This window comes from Psammomys obesus, unplaced genomic scaffold, assembly GCF_907164565.1.
Source record: "Psammomys obesus unplaced genomic scaffold, mPsaObe1.curated_primary_1811, whole genome shotgun sequence".
NCBI classification, from domain to species: domain Eukaryota; kingdom Metazoa; phylum Chordata; class Mammalia; order Rodentia; family Muridae; genus Psammomys; species Psammomys obesus.
The window spans coordinates 6,359,736-6,387,719 of NW_026590663.1; the positions used below are offsets into that span (position 1 = coordinate 6,359,736).

The 27,984-nt window shown below is 39.2% G+C and overlaps 1 protein-coding gene across 2 annotated transcripts in view; it reads right to left on the reverse strand.

Annotated features, from left to right (window-relative positions):
- Grm8 (glutamate metabotropic receptor 8) overlaps positions 1-27,984 on the reverse strand; it is an 858,268-nt gene that overhangs the window by 82,323 nt on the left and 747,961 nt on the right. For both annotated transcript variants that reach the window (XM_055608228.1, XM_055608229.1), the window contains exon 9: positions 24,963-25,898. In XM_055608228.1, coding sequence (XP_055464203.1) covers positions 24,963-25,898 — 936 coding nt within the window. The remainder of the gene's footprint in view (positions 1-24,962; positions 25,899-27,984) is intronic.

The following is a 27,984-nucleotide window of genomic DNA, read 5'->3' on the forward strand; positions in this document are numbered from 1 at the left end:
ATAAATAAATAAATAAATAAATAAATAAATAAATAAATAAATAAATAGATTTGTTTTATTTATCTTAGCCATGACTAACAGAAAACCTCAGGTCCTTCTGAAGCAGAACTGGGTTTAACCCTTGCCTCTGCCCCAGACAGGCTTTGCTATCACACAGACAGCCTGTACGCTGGACACACCAAGCCCTGGTTAGTCTTCTGTTCCCAATCCAATCTGAAATGTATCTAAACATTTCTTGACCTTCAGTAAACATACTTTTCTTATTCCTCATGTGTTATCATTCACACAATTCATCAAGGTCAGGAAACTTTTACATGTAGTTATCTGGAGACTATCTTCAAGCTCTGAGTGATTTAGATATGCTGAAATCCCTAGTGAATGACATACAAACTTGGTAGAACTTCTGGCTCCCAGTTATTAGCTACACATACCTTACAAGTAATCATGCAACTTATTGCCCACACTGGGAAATATCTTTTCAAATTAAATGCTGTACTCTCGCAGGGTAAATAGAGGCAGATGATCATCCAGACCTCTTGTGACTATTCCAAACGTAAGATAGTTTCTCACAGGTTTTGCAATATCTGACTTTTCCTTTCGGAGTGTTGCTATGGTCCAGAACGTTATTTTCATCTATTGTTCCCACCACATCCTCAAGTGTACTATAATTTTACTTTTTCAATGAGACTTGCTTCATTTCTCCAGAGGAGAAATTTTTCTTCCCTCCACCATCTCTAGCCTCAAGATTTTATAATTCACTCTGCTTTGTATAAGGTACCCATGAGCTTCACATTCACCACTCGTTGATACTAAGAAATTGATAACAGCTTTCTAATCAAGTCTTCATTTTCTTGATACCAAGCAACAGAGCAAAGGTGCATGCACGTACAAAATACTTAGCAAAGATTTGTGGCAGACTGCAGTCGCCAGCTGTAAGCTAACATAATTCAAAATCCTCTGTGCATACATGTGTCCATCAGATTCCCTTCAGTATAGTAAACATTAAAGGTTCCTGTAAGTTCATATCACTTTAAAAAGATTATTGAGATCTTCATTTAGTTCCTCCTGTATACAATTATTGCTATTGCTATATCACATGGGGTAAGTCATTAAATTAAATCTATATATTTAATCAACCAAATGAAACTCTTGATTACCCACCTTTCATCACTCTATAAAACTGATAAGCTTGAATAATCTTTCCTTTTTCATTGAATCAGTCAGCGAGAGTTTGCTGAGAGCTAGAAAGGCTTGGGAACAGCTCTCATCTCATCTCCTCATGTGATAAAAATAAAAACAAGAAAATAAAAGAAACAATTACAACTGGTGCCCAATGAGATGGAAGAAAAAAACCCAATGTGATTGGAGAAGGAGAAAGCCCAGACATCGAAAGCAGAGAATATCTGACAGAAACATTACAGAGTTCTGGGGACATCTTACAGAAAGACACAGAGGAGAAAATTATTTGGAATTATCTCCAGCAGAAGCATCAGTTCATGTTTGGTTGGAAGCACAAAGAGACTCAGGAGACATTGTGGCCACAGGAGCCTCTGAAACAGTGAATCATAACAACTCATTCCAAAAGACAATTTTGATTATATAGATGGACTTTTCCTGCATTAAACCATGGAAACTCCATTTCAGATCCCTTTGGAGAAAGAGTAATACTTAAGGGGATAAAAACATTACTTGAAAACGCCATTGCCTTTCTGAGTGAGGATTGAACATCTTACCCAGGATCCTCCTTCTTGCTTAGCTTCTTTAGCTGTACAGATTTTAGTATGTTTATCCTATATTATATTTTTAATATCCACTTATAAGTGAGTATATACCATGTGTGTCTTTCTGCTTCTGGGAGACTGCACTCAGGATGATCCTTTCTCGTTCCCACCATTTGCCTGCAAATTTCATGATTTCCTTGTTTTTAATTGCTCAGTAGTATTCCACTGTGTAATTGTACCACAATTTCTGTATGCATTCCTCAGCTGAGGGACATCAGAGTTGTTTCCAGATACTGGCTATTATGAATAAAGCTGCTATGAACATGGTTGAGCAAATGTTCTTGTATACTTGAGCATATTTTGGATATATGCCTAGGAGTGGTATAGCTGGATCTTGAAAAAACACTATTTCTTTTTTTTTTTTTTGAATTTTATTTTTTTCTTATCAGTTACATTTTATTAACTCTGTATCCCAGTCGTGTCCCCATCCCTTCTTCCCTCCCAGTCCCTCCCTCCCTCCCTCATCTCCAGCGTGCCCCTTGCCAAGTCCACTGATAGGGGGGACCTCCTCCCCATTCATCTGATCCTGTTTTATCAGGTATCTTCAGGACTGGCTGCAAAGCTCTCCTCTGTGGCCTAACAGGACTGCTCCTCCCTTGGGGGATGGGGAGGCCAAAGAGCCAGTCATTGAGTTCCTGTTAGAAATAGTCCTTGTTCCCCTCACTATGGGAAACCAATTGGTTACTGAGCTACCACAGGCTACATCTGAGCAGAGGTTCTAGGTTATATTCATACATGGTCCTTGGTTGCATGTCAGTCTCAGAAAAGACCCTGTGTCCCGATATATTTGGTCCTTGTGGAGCTCATATCCTTTCCTCATCAGACTAACTCCCCTTCTTTCTTATGATTCCCTGTACTCTGCCGAAGGTTTGGTCATGAGTCTTTGCTTTGAAAACACTGCTAGTTAGAGTTTTTCAAATGCGCTCAGTAGACTCCTGTCAATGTTCAATGCACATCCCATCTGTCTTTCAAACGAGGATTGATAATCTTACCCCATGTCCACTCTCTTGATTATCTTTTTTAGGTGTATAGATTTCATTATGTTTATCATATCTTATAGGTCTATATAAGTGAGTATATACTGTGTTTGTCTTTCTCCTTCTGGGATATTTCACTCAGGATGATCTTTTCTAGATCCCACCATTTGCCTGCAAATTTCATGATTTCCTCCTTTTTGATTGCTGATTAGTATTCCATTGTGTAAAAATACCACAATTTCTGTACCCATTCCTCCGTTGATGGACATCTGGGTTGGGAAACACTATTTCTAATTGTCTAAGAAATCACCAGACTGATTTCCAGAGTGGTTGTACAAGTTTACATTCCTACCAGCAATGGAGGAGGGTTCCCCTTTTTCCACATCCTCTCCAGCATGTACTGTCACTTGAGTTTTTGATTTTAGCCATTCTGATGGGTGTAAGGTGAAACCTCAGGGTTGTTTTGATTTGCATCTCCCTGATGACTAAGGACATTGAGCATTTCTTTAAGTGTTTCTCTGCCATTCGATATTACTCTAATAGAGAATTCTCTGTTTAGCTCTGTATCCCATATTTTAAACTGGATAAATTGGTTTGTTGGTGTTTAACCACTTGGATTCTTTATATATTTTGGATATTAGCCCTCTGTCAGATAAAGGGTTGGTGAAGATCTTTTCCCAGTCTGTAGGCTGTTGTTTTGTTCTGATGACAGTGTCCTTTGCTTTACAGAAGGGAGAAAATGGGAACAGGACAGGAGCCTACCACAGCGGACCTTTGAAAGACTCTACCCAGCAGGGTATCAAAGCAGATGCTGAAACTCATAGCCAAATTAATGCAGAGTGCAGGGAAACTTATGAAAGAAGGGGGAGATAAAAAGTCCTGAAGCAGACAGAAGCTCCACAAGGAGAGCAACAGAACCCAAAACTCTGGGCACAGGGGTCTTTTCTGGGACTGATACTCCAACCAAGGACCATTCATGGAGATAACCTAGACCCCCTGCACAGATGTAGCTCATGGAAGCTCAGTCTCCAAGTGGGTTCCCTACTAATGGGAATATGGACTATCACTGACATGTACTCAGTGGCTGAATCTTTGATCAAGTACCCCTGATGGGGAATAAGCCTCACCCGGCTACAAAGGATGATAAAGAAGCCAGTCCTGATGAAACTGAGGGCCAGATGGTCCTCCTCCCCTATCAGTGGACTTCTGGAGAGGCATGGGAGGATATGAGGGAGGGTGGGATTGGGAGGGGACCAGCTGGGATACAAAGTGAATAAACTGTAATTAATAAAACATAAAATAAATTTTTAAAAAAGAAAAAATGTTCTTGCATCACTTATTGTAACTGACCACTGGGGTTAACTGTTCCTTACTTTCAATTGCAGTCTCCATATATTTTCTCTCAAAAAAAGGATTTAAAACACAACTTTATTACAAGAAAAAATAGCAGCACAACAAGAAAACTTAGCTGTGATAGTACAAAGGCTTGATAGACAAGCAGCAAAAGAACAGGAAGTGCTCAATTATGAACCTATGGTACCTAATGAAATTGGGGACCCAAGATAGACAGCCCACTGAAACACTGAACTACCTCCTAATAAAACTGAGATTTCACATTTACAGAGCAACAAATGCCAGAAAATGATGAAAATTCACAAAATGAACAACTATCCTGGAATCCTGTTAAAATACAAGATCTTAAACATTTGAAAGAATCAATAGTAACTTACAGAATGTACTCATCCTGTGTGAGACTAATGTTAGATACAGGGGCTACCCAAAACAGGATTATCTCCCAAAACTAAAAAGATTTAGCAGCAGCTGTACTGGAAGCTGGTTCTCAATTACAATGGCTGACATGGCAGCAAGAAGAAGCTAGAACTATGGAAAATGCTAATAGGAAAATGCTAAAGGTGTTAGTATCATGAAATATCAATTGTTAGGTGAAGGTCAATACGCTGCTTTAGAAAGCAGATGCAATTTGATGACTCTATTATTATACAATGTACTTTAGTAGCTTTAAGAGCCTGGGATAATGTGGAAAAACATGAAAAAAGATCTATGCCATTCATAAAGATTATGCAAAACCCTAGAGAGAGTTATACTGATTTCTTATATAAAGTAACATCTGCTATAAACAGGGCAATATCAGTTCCAGATGTGAGATAGATATTAATTGAAATTTTAGCTTTTGAAAATGCAAATGCAGAGTGTAAAATGTTCTTTTACCTTAAAAGCTCAATAAGCACCAATGGATGAACATATTAAAACTTCTGCTGATACTGACCTAATGGCGATGTAAGTAGACAAGCAATAGTCAATAATTATAGATATAAAAATGTCTGTTAGGGCCATGTGAAAAGGTATTGTGGGCAAGATTTCTCTAGAGGCTTCTCTAGAAGTCCTCAGTCCTCCAGGATTTGGAGAAGGTGTGGTAAATGCATTGGACTAAACAATGCAGATCAATAGGTCTGAGCGATATCCCAGACAGATAGGAAACTCCCTACCAAATAAATGATCCTTTAACTACGGGAAGCTCCCTGAGGGAGTTCACTCTTATACCAGCAACAAACAGCACAAGCCAGGAATTTCTTGTCAGCAATCCACAGAACAAGTAGAGAAAACTAAACTAGGTATTAGAAATCTAATGCATGCTACAGAAGCAATTGCTGTTCTAGACTTAGCCATAAGTAAAAAAATCTCAAAAATTCAATCTGATAAAACACCCACAGGAATTCATGGATTTCTACGCTAAAGAGAGTAGAAATGGTTTTATGACAAACTATCCTAACATATCAAGACTCATTATGCATATGCAGGAATTATAGATGAGTTCTTCAAGAGAAAGATTGAGATTATGACTTATGTAAAGAAAAATATGTACATTAAAGCAAGGCAGGATTGATCAGCTTTTACTGTTTCCATGTGTCAAAGGTAAATCATCTCCAACTGAAAGAACAGGAGGATTTGGAAGTGCTGGAAAACCCATTTTTTTTTAAAACTGATCTCAAGCTGTACTGTAGAGCAACAGTTAGTAATAAAAGCTGCATGGTACTGACATAGAAACAGACTGGTGGATCAATGGAATCTAATAGAAGACCCAGAAATAAACCCACACAGCTATGAATATTTGATTTTCAACAAAGTAGCCAAAACCATACAATGAAAAAAAGACAGCATCTTCAAAAAATGGTGCTGGTCTAACTAGATGTCCACATGTAGAAAAATGCAATTAGAACTATATTTATTACCCTGCACAAAATTAAAGTCCAAGTGGATCAAAGACCTCAAAGTAAAACCAGACACAATAAATAACCTCAAAGTAAAACCAGACACAATAAATCTGTTGGAAGAAAAAGTGGAGAAGAGCCTCGAACTCATTGGCACAGGAGAGAACTTCTTGAACTGAATACCAACAGCTTAGGCTCTAAGATAAACAATTAATAAATGAGACCTCATGAAAATATTATCAATGACCAAAGACCAAAATTTAAATTAAAAATAAATGAATTGAAGATTCATTTTTAAAAATAAATTGAAATTGAAGATTACACAGGAGCTGATGTAACTATAATCTCATGAGAATCTTTGAATCCATATTGTCCCCTTTAGAAGATATTTACATAGTTTGTAGGAATTGGAACATTATCCCAAGTAAAACAAAATATAAAACAAATTAAATGTTTGAGACCAGAAGGTCAAATAGAAAGATTAAATCCTCGTGTGGGAGGTACAGGCACAAACGTATGGGGATGAGATTCACTACAATAATGGGTAGCTCAGATAAACATTCCTGCAGTCTCAAACAATGGGTAACTATTTTAACTGACTCTGTATATTGACATCTTATATAATACGGCCTGTCTGTTTCTGTGTTTAAACGGGTAAAAAGCCTGGCTTGCTGGCATGGAGCAGGGCACAAAATGTGCCCTGTCTAACTGTCTAAGTGCCTAAGTGTCTGGTTTAAAGGGTAAGAAAAACCAGCTCTTGATATGTATGCATTCTTTAAAACATAATTTGCACCTTGATAAACAGGGAGAATAAGTTTGATGAAAGACACTGGATTATAAAAGAAACTACTGAGTGAGATCAACCTGTATAATTTAAAGGTGTTTTAACACCAAATCAAAAGTCAGGGAATGTTATGTAGGAGAAAAGGTTTTGCCTATATTTCCACAGGTGATGAAAGACTATGCATTTGAGCAAAACTGATAAAGTATGATCTGAATTAGAGAGGCTTCCACATGATTGTCACAACTGAAGGAGAATGATCCTCCCTGATCAGTACAGCTCAGCAAACTGGCTGAAGAAGGGCAGACCATTCATCAGACTGGTGGACTGGAAAAACACAGTGCTGAGACGGACGTTGTTGAAGAACAAATGATCAGTTATGAAGGGTCGTCACATCAACGAATATCTTCATAACATTTGGACAGTTAAATTTATAAGTGTCATAACTGTTTCTGTTGTAATAGTTAAACTATATATAATTTCTAGCTTAAACAGAAAGGGGAAGGTGTAGGGGAATTTTAATCCAAGCAGCATAGCTGCTCTGGGAAAGGATCACATTCAAAGACCTTCTAGGTCTATGTGATCCAGCTGGAATGCAAACACACTCTGGATTACAGGATAATCTGGCTGGAATATAGACACACCCTTAGTACACATCTTTAAGCCCAAACAATGAAGGTAAGATAAATTTCTAGGAGAAGGCAGCTGTGTTTAAAAGTGACATCTAACTGAGGGGCAAAGTGATGAATCAGAGAAAGATTTGACAGAATGAGCCACAGAAAGGGTTCTCCCAACTCTCACAAAAACAGGACAGGAAAGAAAGTCTACTTAAGAGTAGCACAGACCAAATGGTGGGATCTAGAAAAGATCATCGTGAGTGAAATATCCCAGAAGGAGAAAGACAAACACGGTATATACTCACTTATATAGACCTATAAGATATGATAAACATAATGAAATCTATACACCTGAAAAAGATAATCAAGAGAGTGGACATGGGGTAAGATTATCAATCCTCGTTTTGAAAGACAGATGGGATGCACATTAAACATTGACAGGAGTCTACTGAGCGCATTTGAAAAACTCTAACTAGCAGTGTTTTCAAAGCAAAGACTCATGACCAAACCTCTGGCAGAGTACAGGGAATCATAAGAAAGAAGGGGAGTTAGTCTGATGAGGAAAGGATAGGAGCTCCACAAGGACCAAAGATATCTGGGCACAGGGTCTTTTCTGAGACTGACATGCAACCAAGGACCATGTATGAATGTAACCCAGAACCTCTGCTCAGATGTAGCCTGTGGTAGCTCAGTAACCAATTGGTTTCCCATAGTGAGGGGAACAAGGACTATTTCTAACAGGAACTCAATGACTAGCTCTTTGGCCTCCCCACCCCCCAAGGGAGGAGCAGTCCTGTTAGGCCACAGAGGAGAGCTTTGCAGCCAGTCCTGAAGATACCTGATAAAACAGGATCAGATGAATGGGGAGGAGGTCCCCCCTATCAGTGGACTTGGCAAGGGGCACGCTGGAGATGAGGGAGGGAGGGAGGGACTGGGAGGGAAGAAGGGATGGGGACACGGCTGGGATACAGAGTTAATAAAATGTAACTGATAAGAAAAAAAAAAAAAAAAAGAGTAGCACAGACCATAGAGGAAGACAATGCAAACAGTCCTGATGAGACCTGATAGGTGAGAGTCAGGTGGAAGGGGAGGAGATCCTCCCCTATCAGTGGACTGGGAAAGGGGCATAGGAGGAGGAGGGGGAGGGAGAGTGGTATTGGAGGGATAAGGGAGGGGTCTACAGCTGGGATACAAAGTGAATAAATTGTAATAATTATAACAAATTACAGTATATTATAAAATTAAATAATATAATAAAGTGTAGCACAGGGAGAGAAGAGATTTTACCAAGAGTTGATTACCAGAAGAGTTTCACAGAGAATGGTTGCAGAGAGAACAAGGTAGACACAGGTGAAGACAGAACGAGCCAGAGAATGAGAGGGAGCCAGAAGATTAAAACATACTGCTAGAATTAGTTTGCAGCCAGGCAGAGCAATGAGTGAGAGACCAAGAGAAGTCAGTTTGAATGAGTCAGCTTGGAGAAGGGTTTAGGTCAGAATAACTGAATTGAGCCAGCCAGTGAGAGTTCAGAAAGAGCTAAAAAGGTGTTAGAATGGCTCTCATCTCATCTCCTCATCTGAGGAAATGAAACCAACATTTATATTTTCTTTCATTCTTTGTTCATTTAGTCTTATTTGTTTGATTTTTGAAGCAAGTTCTGCCTCACTTAGTACTCACTCTGTACTGAGATCTGCCTGACTCCGCTTCCTCAGTACTAGGATTAAAGGTATGCAGCACCACACCCAGCTAAAATACTTAATTTCTAAGTCATATAGTAGTATTTGAGATACAGAATTCATGATATGTACCTTCACTCAACTAAATAAATTTCTACTCTATGTTTTGTCTCCAGGCTCCTTTTAACAATGTAAGAACATTACCAAATGTGATTGCTTTTAATAGGTGCTAAATGTTATTTACTTGAGATTCATCTAAGAAGCATAATTAGATTTTCAGGAAAAAATAAGCATGATTGCCAAATTTCTGGCATTTAGTCAGGTCTAGTGGCACATTTGTGTAATCTCAGACATTTAATAGAAGAGGTACAAAAAGTGTGTGTTCAAGACTTTCCTGTGCTACCAAGAGAGTTCAATACCTGTCTGAGCTACCAAATGAGTTTAGGTTCAAACTGACAACTCAGAATGCTTTCAAAATACAACGTTAAGAAGATGATAGGTTTGTGGCTGAGTGTCAGTGGGACTGGCCAGCATGTGTGACACACTTTAACAAAATATAAGAGAGAAGGAAAGAAAGGAAGGGAGGAAGGAAGACAGAAAGAGAGGAAGGGAGGGAAAAAGAGAGGGGGAAGAAAGAGAAGAAGAAAAGGTTTGTAGAAATAGCTAAAGATATCTTAAATGATTTACAACTGCTTCATAAACTGATTTGTTTCTACTGTATCCTCTGGGTATCTGATATCCCACACATACTTCCTGTAGAACCACATCACTATTCAGATTATTCCTCTAACACAGTTGCTTCTGTTTTTCATGTCTACGATTTTTCTTGCCCTGTGTTATTGGTCCTGTACCTAGCCATATATGTTAATATTCATTATTTTATTGGATTTATCCATTTTATTTATTTTATCCATTTATTTACTGCTGAGAATGCTGAATGTTTAAATTCAAATATAATCTGAACTCCTGTGGTTTTTCTCCTTTGGAATTAGTTACTCTTTTTCATTTGTGTTGTAGTAGTTTTTAATTGTGCTTTTGGTTTTCTTTAATCTGAATAAACCATGACTATTGATGTATCCTTATGATAGCCAGGCCAGGCTAATTGAGAAAGATTAGCAGTGGAAGTCTTTTACTTTGCTTGAGGTGGATAGATATCGGCCTTGTGAGTTGATTGTTTTTCTTGATTGCTTTTTGTCTTAAAGGCAAGGACACTGGCAAGCAAGAACTAGGTACTCTGACAGAATACTGGGAACTTAGAACAGTTGAAAACTGTATCAGTTCTGGAAGAGGGATGCTTTTTACATCTCACTCCATCTCCAGCTGAGTACTTTACATCCTTCTCTTTTACTCACAGAAGACTACCTCTCTCACAAACTCTTTATTTAATATTCCCTCTTTTTATCCTGATGTTGGAATGGAAAGCAAAAATTAGGGGTCACTATTCTGAAATGCATTCCTTTGCATATTTACCTGAAGCTAACCACTGCATCTTCAGGTTATTTGTTGATTTTTCATTGGGAAATAGTTTAGGACTTCATTGATGATAAATATTTATGTCCTTTTGATTTACAAAAGGTTTATAGGAGAAAAATGTTGAATTTTTATTTTCATTCATTTAAATATTTGAATATATTTGATTTACATATATTTTACATAGGTCAAATTTACATTAACACTTTGGTAAATATTTTTCACAATTTAAGGTTAGTGATATATCACTTAAACATATGTTTTTAATTTCTCCACAAAAAAATTGTATTGTTTTTTTTTGTTTGTTTTTGTTTTTGTTTTTTTGCCCAAAAAACCTATTATCAAGTCTCTAGGTAAAATTAACACTTAATCAATACAGAAGAAAAAATAAGTCTTTTGTGTAACAAATCTCAAAATATTTTAAAATAATTCCATATTCTATATATTCTGAAAAAAATAACATTAATTAAATATATTACCATATGACTTTGGGTCATATGGATAATTGATTTTGATGAGATGAGTTAGCTCTGGGACCACCTTCTCAGCTGAGTCTGTAGTGATCTTGCTGATGAAGTCACTGTAATTTGGGTACAGACAATTACAATGTTTTCAAACTCAGTTCAGTTTAAAGTGTGAGAAAATATCACAACCTCATAACAACCAAATGTTTACAATTAATAGGCCTAGTACCACAGTTTCCCGTAGAGTCCCAAACATAACATTCTGGAACCTGAACAAGGTTCGTTGAAGAAGTATCTATATGTGATGTCAAATAAGGTAAGAATCTCCCATCCAAGTACTAACCAGGCCTGACCCTGCTTAGCTCCCGAGATCAGACAAGATCTGGTGCATTCAGGGTGGTATGGAACTCCACAAGGAGAGCAACAGAACAAAATAATTTGAACACAGGGAACTTCCCAGAGACTCATACTCCAACCAAGGACTATCCATGGAGATAACCTAGAACCCTGACAATGCAGACACTTCTGATGAGAACTGATAGACTAAGATCAGAAATAAGGAGAGGAGAACCTCCCCAATTGGTGGACTTGGGGAGGGGCATGCATGCAGAAAGGGGGGGAGAGTGGGACCGGGAGGGGAGGAGGGAGGGGCTTATGGGGGGATACAAAATGAATAAAGTGTAATTAATAAAAGTTTTAAAAAAAAGAATCTCCAAAAGAATTGTACTAAACATGTAAAGTTGAAATTTTCTGTAGCTGTAATATGTATACAACCACAAACAAACAAACGAACAAATTCAAACAAGGAAGAATCAGCTCCTTCCTAGGCATGCCAATGTGTTTCTAAAATTCATGTGTCCTTTCTCTTCTAAATATTCAACTACATAGCATCTTGTTTACCCGTGAAAGTAAGAGCAAATAAGTGCTTTCCCTTTCTTCTTTCACTTGTCTCTCCTTTTCTAGAGTGAGATTAAAACATCTTGGTGTAATTGATATTATCTAGTGGGGGGGGACTAGCATACCACCTAAAATAATGATATGACTTGAAATATTACTAAAGTCTCCAAAGAAAACCACTTCAAATGTGAGCAGGTGGCAAAGAAATCAAAATTAAAATTCTATACAGCTCGTCAGCAGACAGAACAACACACACATGCAGATGTGCAAAGCACACATTTCCCAGTATTTCTTCATACACACCCTTAAAAGGATGTGTATGGCTGTAAGGACCTCTGGGCTGAGCTAGCTATCCTGTGTCTTTCCACACTGGTGTTGAGACATTGCAATCCAGGTTCTGTAAGCTCTTGACTCCGGACTACTCCTTAGAGCTGGTATTGTATTACAGTGAGAAAGATCTCTCTCACAACCCTCCTCCCCTTAAAGCTGTCCAAATTTCCCATTGTAGCATAAAAATTTTGGCATCTTCCTTCTGAGGACACTGTGCTTTCCTGCACATTTTTTTCTGCTAAATATTTGAAGCCAGTTACACATTGCCTCAGGAACATCTTCTTCCTCCTGCTACAGATTAATGTCTCCTGCACATCCCTCTTTCTCTGGTGTATTTACACAGCTCTACTCACAAGCATATGCCCATGTTTGATAACACACTTCTGCTTTAGGTATAAATGGTAAAGAAAATGGGATTAACTGTTGGCTTAAATCAAATGAGATCCCTCTCTTCCATTTATTTTAATATGTTAGTCATAAATATTTTTAAGGCTGTTTCAGACTTGTCATGATGCCATGAATTTGGAATACAAAGGTAAGCGAAACCATGAAAGCTCTCTTCATGGATAACACCTTAATGGTGATGATGCCCAGCATTGATTCACTGCTTCCCAATTTGTGTAACTCTGCAAAACTAAGATTGAGTTATATATATGTATATATATATGAGACAAAAGCATGTTTTTATAATTAAATTTATTTATTTTTATTAATTAACAGTTTATTCAGTTTGTATCCTCCCATAAGACCCTCCCTCCTCCCCTCCCAGTCCCATTCTCCCTCCCTCTTATTCACACATGCCCTCCGAAAGTCCACTGATATGGCAGGTCCTCCTAGCCTTCCTTCTGATCTTAGTCTATCAGATCTCATCAGGAGTGGCTGCATTGTCATCTTCTGTAGCCTGGTATGGCTGCTCCCCCTTCAGGGGGAGGTGATCAAAGAACAGGCCAATCAGATTATGTCAGAGGCAGTCCTTCTTCCCATTACTATGTAACCCACTTGGACACTAAACTGCCATAGACTACATCTGTGCAGGGGTTCTAGGTTATCTCCATGCCTAGTACTTGGTTGGAGTATGAGTCTCTGGGAAGACCCCTGTGTTCAAATTTTCTGGTTCTGTTGCTCTCCTTGTGGGGTTCCTGTCCTCTCCAGATCTTACTATTTCCTACTTCTTACATAAAATAAACCATCTTCTATCCTTTCCCAGAATATAAGAATGAGCAAAGATGGAAGGTGATTGTTTTGTATGGCTCTATAGTCAAGATTATAGTATTGGAGGAATTTACTCCTATCATTGGGAATATGCCCTCTTGCTTATACATTGTGAGCTCACTTGGAAGATCCAGAAATTAATTTCAGACACCAGCTTTTCAAAGTTTGTGCACTTCCTTACTGCAGACCTGTGTTTTCTCATGCCTGTCCTCTTCTTATTCTACAGGCCACGTACACGAAAGCCCAAGGAAAAAAAGAAATGCCCAAAGCAGCAGATCACTGTGGTGCATCTCCTTTGCTTATGAATTTTACAGAGAAAGGAGCACAACTATTATAATTATTTTTTTATCTTTCTGTTTAAATATTTAGTAGCCCTACTTCAGAGTAAGTGAAAGTAACAAATTATTTTTGAGAAATATATATGGCCAATCACTTCAATAGCAAAATATCCAATAAAAAGGTGTAATGCTGATTCCAGAAAAAGTATATAAAAGACTCGAATTATGCAATAAGTGGGAAAACATCCTAAGCAAGTATTTATATTTTTATATTGTCATTATTGTACAAGATACACCATCCATTCATTTAACAGACACTCGGGGAGGATATAAAGGGAAGGTATTCGTTCAGATATATAACTAATAGACAGGCTCTGTGGTCTACAAGTTTATATAGGAAGGATTTAAAGGTGAGGAAAGCAAACAAAGAGACTGGAGTTGCTAGATGGTGGGGATGAAGACGGTGCTAGGTCTCTGACTTGACTTATGGGGTAGAAGCTGTACATGGCAAGACTGGAAAAACTGGTTCCAATGTACAGATTTTACTTTGAGAAAATTTTGTTTGGCAGAGTGGTGGGGGGGTTGTCATTGTCATTGTTGTACATTTGTTTGTTTTACTAACTGTGCTAGAGAGTTCTGTGTCAACTTGACACAAGCTAAAGTGATCTGAGAGAACCTCAATTAAAAAAAATCTCCATAACATTGGGCTGCTGGTAAGCCTGTAGGACATTTCATTAATTAGAGATTGATGGTTGAGGCCAAGTGCATTGTACGTGGTGACATTCCTGGGCTGAACAAGCCTTGGAGAGCAAGTCAATAAGCAGACCCTCCAGGCTTCTCCATCAAGTCCTCCCTCCAGGTTCTTGCCCTGTTTTAGTTCCTGTACCTACTTACTCTATGAACAGAAATATGGAAGTTTAAGTCAAATAAACCCCCTTTTTTGGTCATATTATTTTATCATAGCAATAGAAACCCTAACTAAGGCAAGTTGAAATCAGGAATGAGGTTTTGCTGTGACAGATCTGATCATGTTGCTTTGGGGAAGACTCTGGAAGGACTTTCAAATTTTTGCTAGAAAATCCATTGAGTATTGAAAGCTCAGCAAGTTGTTTCAGAAGCTTGGAAGATAACAGTGTTGAGAGATGTACAGCAATGGAGGACTGGCTTGTAATATTTCAGAGGAAAGCAAAGACTCTACTGGGTCTTTTTTGTAAAGAATCTGTGATGTCTGGTCAGCTGAAAAGTCTGGGGCTGAAAAGTCATTCATGATTAACAAGAGACCAGAACCACAACGAATGCTGGTTAGCTTGAGCTAGAAATTAGCAGTAATGAAGAAATGAGAATCACTGAGGTGAAATCTTCTGGAAAGTGTTTCCTAAGAGCCAGCACACAGAGTCTGTGTTACAGTGGTGGCCAAATTGTAGCTCAAGCTGGCAACTGAACTTGGTAGTGTAAGAGTCTCCCAGGCAGTACTGACTTTAAAGACATGAAGGGTCATGGGACGCACCTGAGCTTTGAACTGTGAAAGGCCAGAAAATGCTTTTGGTGAAGGTACAGCCTCAGCAGCAATTGAAGGCCAAGAACTGAAGGGGTAAGGAAGAGCAGCTGAGGCCTGACACCATGGAGAGAGCCAAAGAGAGGCTAGTGGTAAAAGTGCAGCCCAGTGGCAACAGAAAACCCAGGATTTTGGAGATGCCAGTACTATAAGATGACCACCAAGGACAGCAGCAGAAGTGGAGTATAGCCAGCTAGAGCCTAGAAGAGAATTGGGTGTGCTGCAGAGGGCAGAGCTGGAGAAGTGACCTAAGCAGGTGGGAGGAGCTCAGAAGATTGTTAATGGATCCCAGACACTGAACATTTCATTATTTGTACTGTCGGTTTTGCATTGATTGTGACTGTGTCTGGGGTTCTTCCCTCTCAAAATAAGAAAGTATTAAATGTGATTATGATTTTTACAGGAGCCTATGCTAGAAACATTTTTGAATTTTTAAGATATTTTGGAGTTTTTGTTTTTGTTTTTGTTGGTGGTGGTTTGTTTTTTTTTTTTTTTTTTTTACTCATTCTATGAGGCCACAGTAACCGTGATATATAAACCACACAAAAACCCAACAAAAAAGAGAATTTCAGACCTAACACTTTTCTGAACATTGACAAAAAAATACTCAACAAATACTTGCAAACAGAATACAAGAGCACATGAAAGATTAACTCAAAAACATCAGTAGCCCTCTTGTATATGAAAGATAAATGGGCCAAGAAGGAAATTAGGGAAACAACACCCTTCACAATAGCCACTAATAACTTAAAGTACCTTGGTCTAACTCTAACCAAGCAAGTGAAAGACCTGTTGAAAAAAAAAAAAAAAAACTTCAAGTCTCTGAAGAAAGAAATTGAAGAAGATATCAGAAGATGGAAAGATCTCCTGTGCTTAAGGATCAGTAATAGAGAAAATGGCCATCCTGCCAAAAGCAATCTATAAAATCAATGCAATTCCATTCAAAATCCCAACACAATTCATTACAGACCTTGAAAGAACAATTCTCAATTTCATACAGAAAAACAAAAAACCTGGAATATCGAAGATGATCATGTACAACAGTTCATCTAGAGGTATCTTCATCCCTAATCTCAAGCTGTACTAAAAAGCAATAGAAATAAAAACTGCATGATACTGGCATAGAAACAGAACAGTGCATCATTGGAATCAAATAAAAGACCCAGAAATAAACCCACACACCTATGGATACTTGTTTTTTGATCAAGAAGCCAAAATCAAACAATGGAAAAAAGACAGCATCTTCAACAAATGGTGCTGGTCTAACTGCATGTCTACATGTAGAAAACATGCAAATAGATACATATTTATCACCCTGCACAAAACTAAAGTCCAAGTGAATCAAAGACCTCAACATAAAACCACACACACTATATCTCTTAGATGAAAAAGTGGGGAAGAGCCTAGAACTCATTGGCACAGGAGACAACTTCTAGAACAATACACCAACAGCACAGGCTCTAAGATCAACAATGAATAAGTGGGATCTCATGAAACTGAAAAGCTCTGTAAAGCAAAGGACACTGTCATTAGAACAAAACGACAGCCTACAGACTGGGAAAGGATTTTCACCAACCCTCCATCTGACAGAGGACTAACATCCAGAATATGTACAGAACAAAGAAGTTAAGAAGCAACAAATCAAGTAATCCAATTAAAAAAAAAAATAAAGGTACAAAGCTAAACAGAATTCTCAGTAGAAGAATATAAAATGGCAGAGAAACGTTTAAAGAAATGCTCAATGTCCTTAGTCATCAGGGAAATGCAAATCAAAACAACCCTGAGATTTCACCTTACGCCCATCAGAAGGGCTAAGATCAAAAACTCAACTGACAATATATGTTTCAGAGGATGTAGAGAAAGGGGAACCCTTCTCCATTGCTGTTGAAAATGTAAAATTGTATAATTTTTTTGGAAATCAACCTGGTGATTTCTCAGACAATTAGGAATAGTGCATCCTCAAGATCCAGTTATACCACTCCTAGGCATGTATCCAAAATATGCTAAGTATACAACAAGGACATTTGCTCAGCCATGTTCGTAGCAACTTTCTTCATAATAGCCAAAATCTGGAAACAACCTAGATACCCCTCAACTGAAGAATGGATACAGAAATTGGGGTACATTTACACAATGGAATACTACTCAGCAATTAAAAACAAGGAAATCATGAATTTGCAGGTAAATGGTGGGAATTAGAAAAGATCATCCTGAGTGAGGTAACCCAGAAGCAGAAAGACGCATATGGTATATACATACTTATAAGTGGATATTAGCCATATAATATAGGATGAAAATACTAATATATATAGTTCTAAAGAAGCTAAACAACAAGGAAGACCCTAGGGAAGATGGTTAATCCTCATTCAGAAGGGCAAACAAGATAGACATCGAAAGTAAGAGAAGACAGGGAACAGGACAGGAGCCTACCACAGATGGCCTCTGAAAGAATCCACTGATTGAGGTATGGAAGCAGATGCTAAGACTCATAGCCAATTTTTGGGCAGAATGCATGGAATTTTATGAAAGATGTGAGAGACAGAAATACCTGGAGGGGACAGCAGCTCCAAAAGTAGACCAACAGAGCCAAAGGAAACAAATGTTCCCTTGGAGCCCTGTAGAAACTGATATCCCAACCAAAGACCTCACATGAAGAAGACCTAAAATCGCTGCTCAGATGTAGCCCATAGACTCAGTCTCCAAGTGAGTTCCCTACTAAGGGGAGCAGAGGCTGTCTCTGGAGTGAACTCAGTGGCTGGCTCTCTGATCACCTCCACCTGTGGAAGCAGCCTTACCAGGCCTCAGAGGAAGATGATGCAGCCAGTCCTGATGAGACCTGATAGGCTAGGGTCAGACAGAGGGGGTGGAGGTCCTTCCCTATCAGTGGACTAGATGATGGGCATAGAGAGAGATATGGGAGGGAGGGTGGGACCAGGAAGAGTTGAAGAAGGGAGCCACAGCTAGGATACAAAGTGAATACATTCTAATAAATAATAATAATTAATAAAAAGAGAATAAAAAGATATTTTGGAGTTTTTAAAGAGACTGGATTTTAATTTTTTAATTTTTATTAATTACAATTTATTCACTTTGTATCCCAGCTTTACCCTTTCCCCCACCCCTCCCAATCTCACTCTCCCTCCCGCTTCTTCTATGCCCCTCCCCTGGTTCAATGATAGAGAGGGTAGTCCTCCCCTTCCATCTGACCCTAGTCTATCAGGTCTCATCAGGACTGGCTTCTTTGTCTTCCTCTGTGGACTGGTAAGGCTGCTTCCACCTCAGGTGGATGTTGATATAATGTTCTTTTGCAATGTATACACTTTACCCTTGTTCATTCAAATGCTGATTCCCCACCCCCACCCCCGGTTTCAATCTGGATAATTTTTCTAAGCATCCTGTCTCAACTTTGCATATACAGGCCAAAATAAAGCAACTAGCCACAATGTTATACAATGGGAGGAGCCAGAGGGCATGGAATGAATGGGAGGAAAAGGGGCAAGAGGAGAGCTAGGAGAACAGAGCTAGAGGAGAGATCTTGGAGGACATGAAGCATGAACCAGACCTAAAATTTCACAAAAAGCAAGTATAATGTGGGAAATCTAAATGTTAGGAAACTATGCAGGCTTGGAGGTTTAGGAGGGAGTAACTATTGCCCAGCATTGTGTTCTAGGTTAACTAAATAAACCCAGTGTCTGTGTAGTGATTTGGTTATACAGCTGCTTAGGATTAACAGCAGCATTACTAAAAGATAATTATTAGTAAATATTAATCACCGCTTACAACAGGTGGAGGTGATCAAAGAGCCAGCCACTGAGTTCACGACAGAGACACTCCCTGTTCCTATTATTGGGGCACCCTTTTGGACACTGGGATGCTATGGGCTACTTCTGTACAGGGGTTCTAAGTTATCTCCATGCATGGTCCTTGTTTGGAGTATTAGTCTCAGAAAAGACCCCTGAGCCCAGATATTTTAGTTTGATTGTTCTCCTTGTGGAGCTCCTGTTCCCTCCAGGTCTGTTTATCTCCCCCTTATTTCATAAGATTCCCTTCACTCTGTCCAAAATATGGCTATGAATCTCAGGATATGTTCTAAGACCAACAATCAATAAATGGGACCTCATGAAACTGAGAAGCTCTGTAGAGCAAAGGACACTGTCATCAGAACAAAATGTTCACCTGCAGATTGGGAAAGGATCTTCACCAACCCTGTATCTGAAAGAGGGCTGATATCCAGAATATATAAAGAACTGAAGAAGTTAAAAAAGCAACAAATCAAGCATTCCAATTAAAAAATGGGGTCCAGAGCTAAATAGAGAATACTCAACAGAGGAACATCGAATGGCAGAGAAACACTTAAAGAAATGCTCAACATCCTTAGTCATTAGGGAAATGCAAATTAAAACAACCAGAGATTTCACCTTACACCTATCAGAAGGGCTAAGATCAAAAACTCAAGTGACAACACATGCTGGAGAGGATATGGAGAAAGGGGAACCCTCCTCCACTGCTGGTGGGAACATAAACTTGTACAACCACTTTGGAACTCAATCTGGTGCTTCCTCAGCCAATTAGGAACAGTGCTACCTCAGGATCCAGCTATACCACTCCTAGACTTATATCCAAAATATGCTCAAGTACACAACAAGGACATTTGCTCAACCATGTTCGTAGCAGCTTTATTTGTAATAACCAGAAGCTGGAAACAACCCAGATGCCCTCAGTTGAGGAATGGATGCAGAAACTGTGTACATTTACACAGTGGAAAACTACTCAGCAATTAAAAACAAAGAAATCATGAAATTTGCAGGCAAAGGGTGGGAACTAGGAAAGATCGTCCTGAGTGAGGTAACCAAGAAGCAGAAAGACACACATGGTATATCTAATATCGACTTATAAGTATATATAATATAGGATAATCATACTAAAATCTGTACACCTAAAGAAGCTAAGCAAGAAGGAGGACCCTGGGTAAAATGATCACTCCTCACTCAGAAAGGCAAATGGAATGGACATCAGAAGAGGGAGAAAACAGGGAACAAGACAGGAACCTATCACGGAGGGCCTCTGAAAGACTCTACCCAGTAGGGTATCAAAACATATCCTGAGACTGAATATTTTAAAGGGATTGAATTATTTTGTTTCATTTTGTAAAGACTATGGGACCTTTAAAGTTACTTATGGTTTTAATGTGAGATCTGTGAAATAGATGAGAAAGGAAAGTTTGTGGCTTGTGGGTAATTTGTTTGTGTGTCAAAGTGGCAAGAGGTCTATTGCCCAGGTTAGTTTTATGTCAATTTGACACAAGCTAGAGCCATCTGCGAGGAGGCAACCTCAATGAAGAAAATGCATCCATAAGATCAGGCCTATAAGATGTTTTCTTAATTAACGATTGATGGGGGAGGCCATCCCTGGGCTGGTGGTCCTGGATTCTGTAAGAAGCAGGCTGAGCAAGCCATGGGGAACAAGCTTGTAAGCAGCAGCTCTCCCTGGCCTAGGCATCTAGGCTCTTGCCCTATTTGAGTTTCTGTTTTGACTTCCTCTGATGATGAATAGTATTATGGAAATGTAAGCCAAATACACCCTTTCCTCTCCAGCTTGCTTTTGGTCATGGTGTTTCATCACAGCAATAGAAACCCTGACTTAGATTCAGCTTCTTTATATTTGTCCATCCTGACATTGCTTTGTTGTTTGGTTTTTGTTTTGTTTTTCCATCCAATATTCTAGCTGAAACATTGCACTCCTCAGAGTCTGGCAGCATCATAACCATTGTCTGGTTATTTGAATTTTATGAGCCCAATTAAGAAAGACAAAGCACCTTTAAGAGATTTCTGCCATCCTATCAGCCTCTAACTACCACTAACAATTGATTATTTTCCTGCCTATTAAGTTAATGATTTACTTTTTGTCTTTTCATCACAATTATGTGAGTTTGGTTATATTTATGGAATGCTTCAATAATTCTGTGTTTCCTTTATAGTACTTCTCCATGAGAAAAGGAAAGTAAATTTCGTCCAATATTTAGCAGAATTGGGAAGTGTGAGCAAATTACATAATTACAAATCTAAAGGAAAACCAGGTGGAGAAGTTAAATGGTGTTTGTTCTAAAAGGATGCAGTACATTCTTCACATAGCAGTCTGTATAGTTCTGCACTAAATGTTCTTTGTATACAGAAGAACTTGTTATATGGAAACATTTTCTGAAACACCTATACAGATTATTCGAACTATTTTTACTTTTGTTTCTTACTTCTTGTAATTTCAGAGAGAGCTGCATGGTTCCTGAAGTAGACACTGGGAGAAAATTGTTTCCTGCTGTTTCCCAGGTTACAGATTCTGTGTCACTAATGTATAGTTATATGATGCATAGTTATTTGCTTCCTCATCTCAAACATGACCCCTCACCATCTTGTCTGCCCTTGAGCCTGGCATCTTGCTGGTGTGGCAGGCATCAAGAAGGCATGGGCTGGGAGCCAACCTGATCCTTACAAGGATGCACAGAGAGGCAGACTGACATGGGTTCAATAATTAGCACAATGCCAGACACAGTATTCAATAAGGATCTGCTGAATTAATGAATGTGTGTGTTGCCTGGCTGTTGTAAATCCTTCAAGTTGATAACCTGGGCTAATTAGGTGAGAATTATAAATGAAAATGGAGGACTGATCAGCTCTTCTCTCCAGCCGAGTCAATAAACTTATTTAAAGACTTATTTTAGAGATAGAAATAGTTAGCTCATTTTTTAATATTCATGCCAATAGCTTTAACAATGTTGAACACACTATCAAGCATTTTATTTATCATCTTGAATAACAAAAGATACTTTGAAAAAAATGCGGACAGTAAATTTTAAGGTAAGTTTTAGGATAGCATATAATTCTATTACATAAAGTACCTCAGTGGCAAAGACTATTTATGATCCAATAGCTCTTGCTATAGTGACAGTCTAAATTCTACAACCCAGGGACTAAATGATACATCTCTATAACATTCTGAAAATCCCAACAGTTATTACTTATTATTGAGTTCTTCAGACTGTTTCACATTTAATCACATCATAAATACAAAATAAATTCCAGTTAGCATATTTTTATTCATTTTACAATTTATTTTTAAAACATACTTTTATTCCAGAAAGCTAAGAAAGAAAAAAGAAATCGGCTAACCACATTTAGCCATGTCCCTAAAGGAATGATATGTCCATACTCATAAAAGTAAATATAACTCCAGATTATCAAATAGATATACACCTGTCATGGGCTCAGTACCACGCAGGCAGGCTCAGTTCCCTGGCATACTTCTGTGTTCATTCTACCTTCAAATCTTTATCTCAATTGCTGCTCTTTAGGAGACAGCTACAAACCTGTAACCTTACCACTCTGGGAGAAAATATTTTATTTTTAAAAACTTATCCTTTAGGAACTTTCTGTATGGGTACAATGAAAGATGATCTCAATGGTGTCTTAACTCCTCCCAATTTTACCCAGGTTCCTCACCTAATAAATGCCCCTCCCAAATTTGTGTCCTCTTCTTTTTTGAAAACAAGCGAACAAAAACGCCAGGTCCAGGTAATGCTACCCATAAGTGAATACATGTTGGGGCTACCCAGTGTCGCATAGGAAGCCTGTGTCATTGCCACATCCCCAAAGAAGGATGACCTCTCATTCCCCAGCAGCTGTCGGCTGACAGTAGCTCCTCCATGATGGCAGACTCTGTGACCTCCTCCCTGGGAGAAGATACTTTAATAACTTTAAAGCTCCACCAAGAACTCAAATCTGAAATACTGTGGTGTTATTCAGTACCATGATACAAGGTAACGACTTTATTTAAGACGGAAGCACCGAACTGGCCAAAAATATCCCCACATATATTTGCAATTGTATTTAACGTTGTCACCATTAGAAGTCATTGTATATATAAAAAAAAAAACAAAAAAAAAAAACACTTGTACTGTTTAAAATGTAAGAGAAGAGGAAAAATAATAAGTTAGATTAGATGGAAAATATGCTCTGGAGCAGCCACTTATTGCTTACCAGAAGCAAAGTAAATGGTTGTGATGGCCCTCTGCAGGTAACGCAGCAAGCAAGGGGAGCTTTCAACACTGACTGAACATAACAACTGCTTACATTGTTGTTGGTAGTTATTTGTGGACATTTTCAAACTCTGAAAATATACCATTTTTCCTTCATTAAATCAACAAGTCAAATTAAACATCGGATTTTAAGGCTGTTATTTTCCAGCTCATCTATTCTTTCAACAGTTAGATCTATAGTTTTAATTCTAATGCATTCCTATCCTTATATGCTGAAATATGTCCTATCATTGCTAAGGGTCAAGCCCCTGACTCTCTTGCTTTTAACTTCCCTCTTCATGCTTGGTCCCACACCAACGGTCCCTGGCCCCCACAAAGCCAGGCCACCAGGATAGTGCCAGGGATTAAGAATGAATCGATGGCAAATTCATGCTAGGCACCAGAATTTTCTAACATTCTCTTTTTCCCTTCCAAACATAGCTGCATGCCACATTGAGCCATTGAGGGCTGAATGATCATCCTAATAAGCTCACTGTCCCCTTGTGGAAGACTGTCCATCTGATTTGGTTGACATGTTCAGTTATGCAGAACCTCACCTGGATCTTTATAGCCCCAGGAATATAATTCCCCATGAATTAGTTGATGTCTTTCTAATGAGCGAGGGCGGGCAGAAGTTTAAGTCATCTGAGAGATCTTTATTACATACACGTTAAGACTGAAGAGCTACTGCTAGAGAAATCTACCATATTCTCGTGTGCTACAAGCTTGCTCCATCTTCATCCCACCTCCAGCATTTGGGAACTCAGGGTTAACCTTAGTTCTCTGCTTCCTTGTGTGTAGAACTTCACGAATCTAGATCAACAAATATCATACCTCATATGAAGACTTTCTTTACCGTTGCTGTTTTATGAGGAAAAGGTGGACTGAAGGTAATGACAAAGGAAATCACTCCAAAGGGGTCAACTGATCTTCACCTACAAACGTAAGCACCTTTATATGATTGTCCACTTCTATCTTAATAATCAACCATCATAATCATTTGTAAATGTAAACTTGACAAGAACAGGGTCTGGGGAGATGTCATAAGTAGTTTGGAGTGTATTAACACATTTCAGTGTGTTTTGGTTTTGATTGTGTTACTATAAGTTCTGCTTCTATGATTGGAATCATAACTGTCAAAGAATGGCTTTTCCCTGAGTTTCCATAAAACAGAAAAGATGTCATTTGCTTTGCAGTAGGATCTCTCTGGGACAGCTCACCCCTGTGAGCCCATCTGCCCTTTCTGTCTCTGTCTTTTAATTAACATTTGGAAAAAGAATGGTGACTTTGTAGATAACAGGACTGGGAAAAGAGACCCAGAAAATGATATGAAGTCTTTCAGTCTTCAACCTTGCCAAAGAGCATGCAATGGTGTTACTCGGGAAAATATCATTCATAGACCATACATACTCAAAACAATGTGACCTTCTGTCTCTCTCTCTCAACCTCTCTCTCTCTCTCTCTCACTCTTACACTCGCTCTCGCTCTCACACACACTAATATCATATACCGAAGTATTTTGAAGGAATATAAACTAACTAAAAGTAAGAAAAACAACTATAGATTAAGAGGTTAACTTTAAATAAATCCAGGAAAAGAGTTGTCAAAGTGCTTCCTGCCACTTACCTTTTCTGCTGACTGGGCTGTACCAAAAAAGATGGGGATGAAAGCTAACCAGATGATGCAGGTGGTATACATGGTAAACCCGATAGGTTTGGCCTCGTTGAACGTCTCTGGGACCCCTCTGGTCTTAATGGCATAAACAGTGCATGTGACCATCAGCAGGATGCTGTATCCCAGGGAACAAATGAGTGACAGATCAGAAATGTCACACTTGAGCACTCCCCTGGCATTCTCGGGGTCTAGTGTTCGCTGCTCTCCATAGTCAATGATGGTGTGGGGGGGGTCCACCACAAACCATACAAACACCCCAAGGAGCTGCACAGAGATGAGGCTGAAGGTGATCACCAGCTGCGAGGCGGGGCTGATGAACTTAGGCGCTGTGACGGACTTCTTCCCCTGCTCAAATATTCGGTGGATACGGTTTGTTTTGGTCAAAAGCGCTGCATAGCTGAAACACATGCCAAGTCCCAGGAAGATACGTCGGAAGGAGCATATGATTGTGTCAGGTGCTGCAATCATCAAGAAGGTGATCGAGTAACAGAGAAAAATCCCCGTCAGGAGCACATAACTAAGTTCCCGCCCAGAAGCTCTCACGATGGGCGTGTCATTATAGCGGACAAAGGTCACAATCACGAAGGTGGTGGCAATGATTCCCAATATTGCTACGAACACGGGTACCACAGCCCAGGGAGAATGCCACTCCAACTTGATAATGGGGATCCTCTGGCAGCCTGTGCGGTTGATGTTTGGTCTCTGATCCAAAGGGCAGAGTTCACAGGACAGTTCGTCCACCTGGTAGTTGTAACCCTCACAGCGTTCACAGTGCCAGCAGCAAGGGACCCCCTTCACGGTTTTCTTCCTCTCTCCGGGCTTGCAGGGCAGGCTGCAGACAGACGCCGGGTGTGTGCGTTCTCTATGAGCCCACTGCATGTCTTCCACCTGTGGGCATAAAAAATTAATCAGCCTTCCATTTTCCCCCATTTATAATATCCTAATCCTAGCCACAGGTCTGTAATAAATCACTGAATGCTGACAGTACAAATACAGTTTACCATAATAAGAGTCCCATTTCTTTCCCTGATATTGACTTTATAAAAGTGTTAAATGATTGGGTCCAATCAGTCATTTGGATCACCAGCTAGATGAGTGTCATTACTTTCCACTTACCTCTTCATGGCTGACCATTATTATATTAAAGAAAGATTTACCGGTCAAAACAGTTTAACTATAAAAGCTTTAAAAATTAAATAAGAGGGATAAAACCAAAATAAAGCAAAAAAGTTCCGTAGGGAGATATTTTAGAGTTAAAACAAATATAAAATGTCAAAACCTTTCAAATACTGTACTAAGACAAAAAGGTATATCAACAGTGATTCCTGTCTTTCTAAAATAGAGAAATTCAGAGGACGCCATGTTGATTTTGAAAGGAAATGACACAGGAAGTTAATCTCTGACTTCTCACTTGCTCAGGGATGTAACAGTACTTACATGCTACAAGACATTTGTTGAACAAAGGGGTTAAAAATGTTGTTTACTGTTGAATGCTTGTAATCTTAAAGCTGGTAGGCAGCAATGAAGTGAGTAGCACTGAGGATGTATAAGGGAGAACTGAAAAGACACTGCACAGAGACTTGAGAAGGAGGGAAGGCCCAAATAATGCCTGGCATAATCCAAGACCCACCCCAGGGGAGAGAACCAATCCTATTAACTACTTTTTTTTCTTTCTGTTTTAATTTTTATATTAATTACATTGTATTCACTTTTCATTCCAGCTGTAGCCGCCTCCCACATTCCCTCCCAATCCCATCCTCTCTCCCTCTTTTCCTTTCATGCCCTTCTCCAAGTCCACTGATAGGGGAGGTCCTCCTCATCTTCCATCTTACCCTAGCCCATCAGGTGTTATAAGGAGTGGTTGCATTATCTTCCTCTGTGGCCTGGTAAGGCTGCTCCTTCATTCAGGGGAAGTGATCAAAGAGCCATCCCCTGAGTTCATGTCAGAGACTGTCCCTGTTCCCATTACAAAGGAACCCACTTGGAGACTGAGCTGTTTATTAACTATTAACAATACTCTGCTGTGCTTGCAGACAGGAGTTAAGCAGAGTTGTCCTCTGAGAGGCTCTACCCAGCAGTGCCTAGAAACAGATGCTCAGCCAAACAGTGGAAGGCATAGGGAGTCTTGTGGAAAAGTGGAAGGAAGGAGAAAAAGACATGGAGATGATAGGAGCTTCACAAGAAGACCAACAGAGCCAACTAACCAGGGTCAAAAGGAGCCTGCTGAGACTGAAGCACCAAGGACCTTGCAAGGACTGGACTTCGGGTCCCCACAAAGGTGTAGGTGATAGGTAGCTCAGGTCTCTTGTAGGCCCCCTAGTAAGAGAAGCAGGGGTTCTCTTTGACATGGACTCTCTTGCCAGGTTTTGATCACTGTCCCCTGGAGGGAGTGCCTTGCCAGGCCAGAGGGGAAAAGGACATGCTCGGTCCTCATACAACTTGAAGAGCTGGGGTGGATGGGAAGGAGGACTGCCCTTTGATGAGGAATAGGGAAAGGGAGAGGGAAGACAAAAGGAGAGTAGGCCTGGGAGGTGAGAAGAAATGGGGCTAAGACAAGAATATAAAGTGAATAAGTTAACTAAATAATTAATTGATTTTTAAAAATTCAAGATTAGAAAAGGGTTATCTGCCATCCCCATTATTTTTTTCAATTTAGAGCTTATAAGCCCTTACTAAATCAGTAATACAAGAGAAGGGACTTAAAAAAATACAAATAGGAAGAGAAGTCAAATTATTATTTACAGGTGATATAAGTGATATACTATTACATATAAGAGATCCTAATAATTCCACCAGAAAACATCTATAAATGATCAACGTGTTCAGCAAAGTGGCAGGATATAAAAATGAGCCTTCCCGTGTTCTAATAACAAGCATGCTTTGATAAAGATCATGCACATACTCACATGCACGATAGCCCCCCAAATACATAGGAATAAACTTAAGGAGGTAAAAGCACGCTACAACAAAAAAT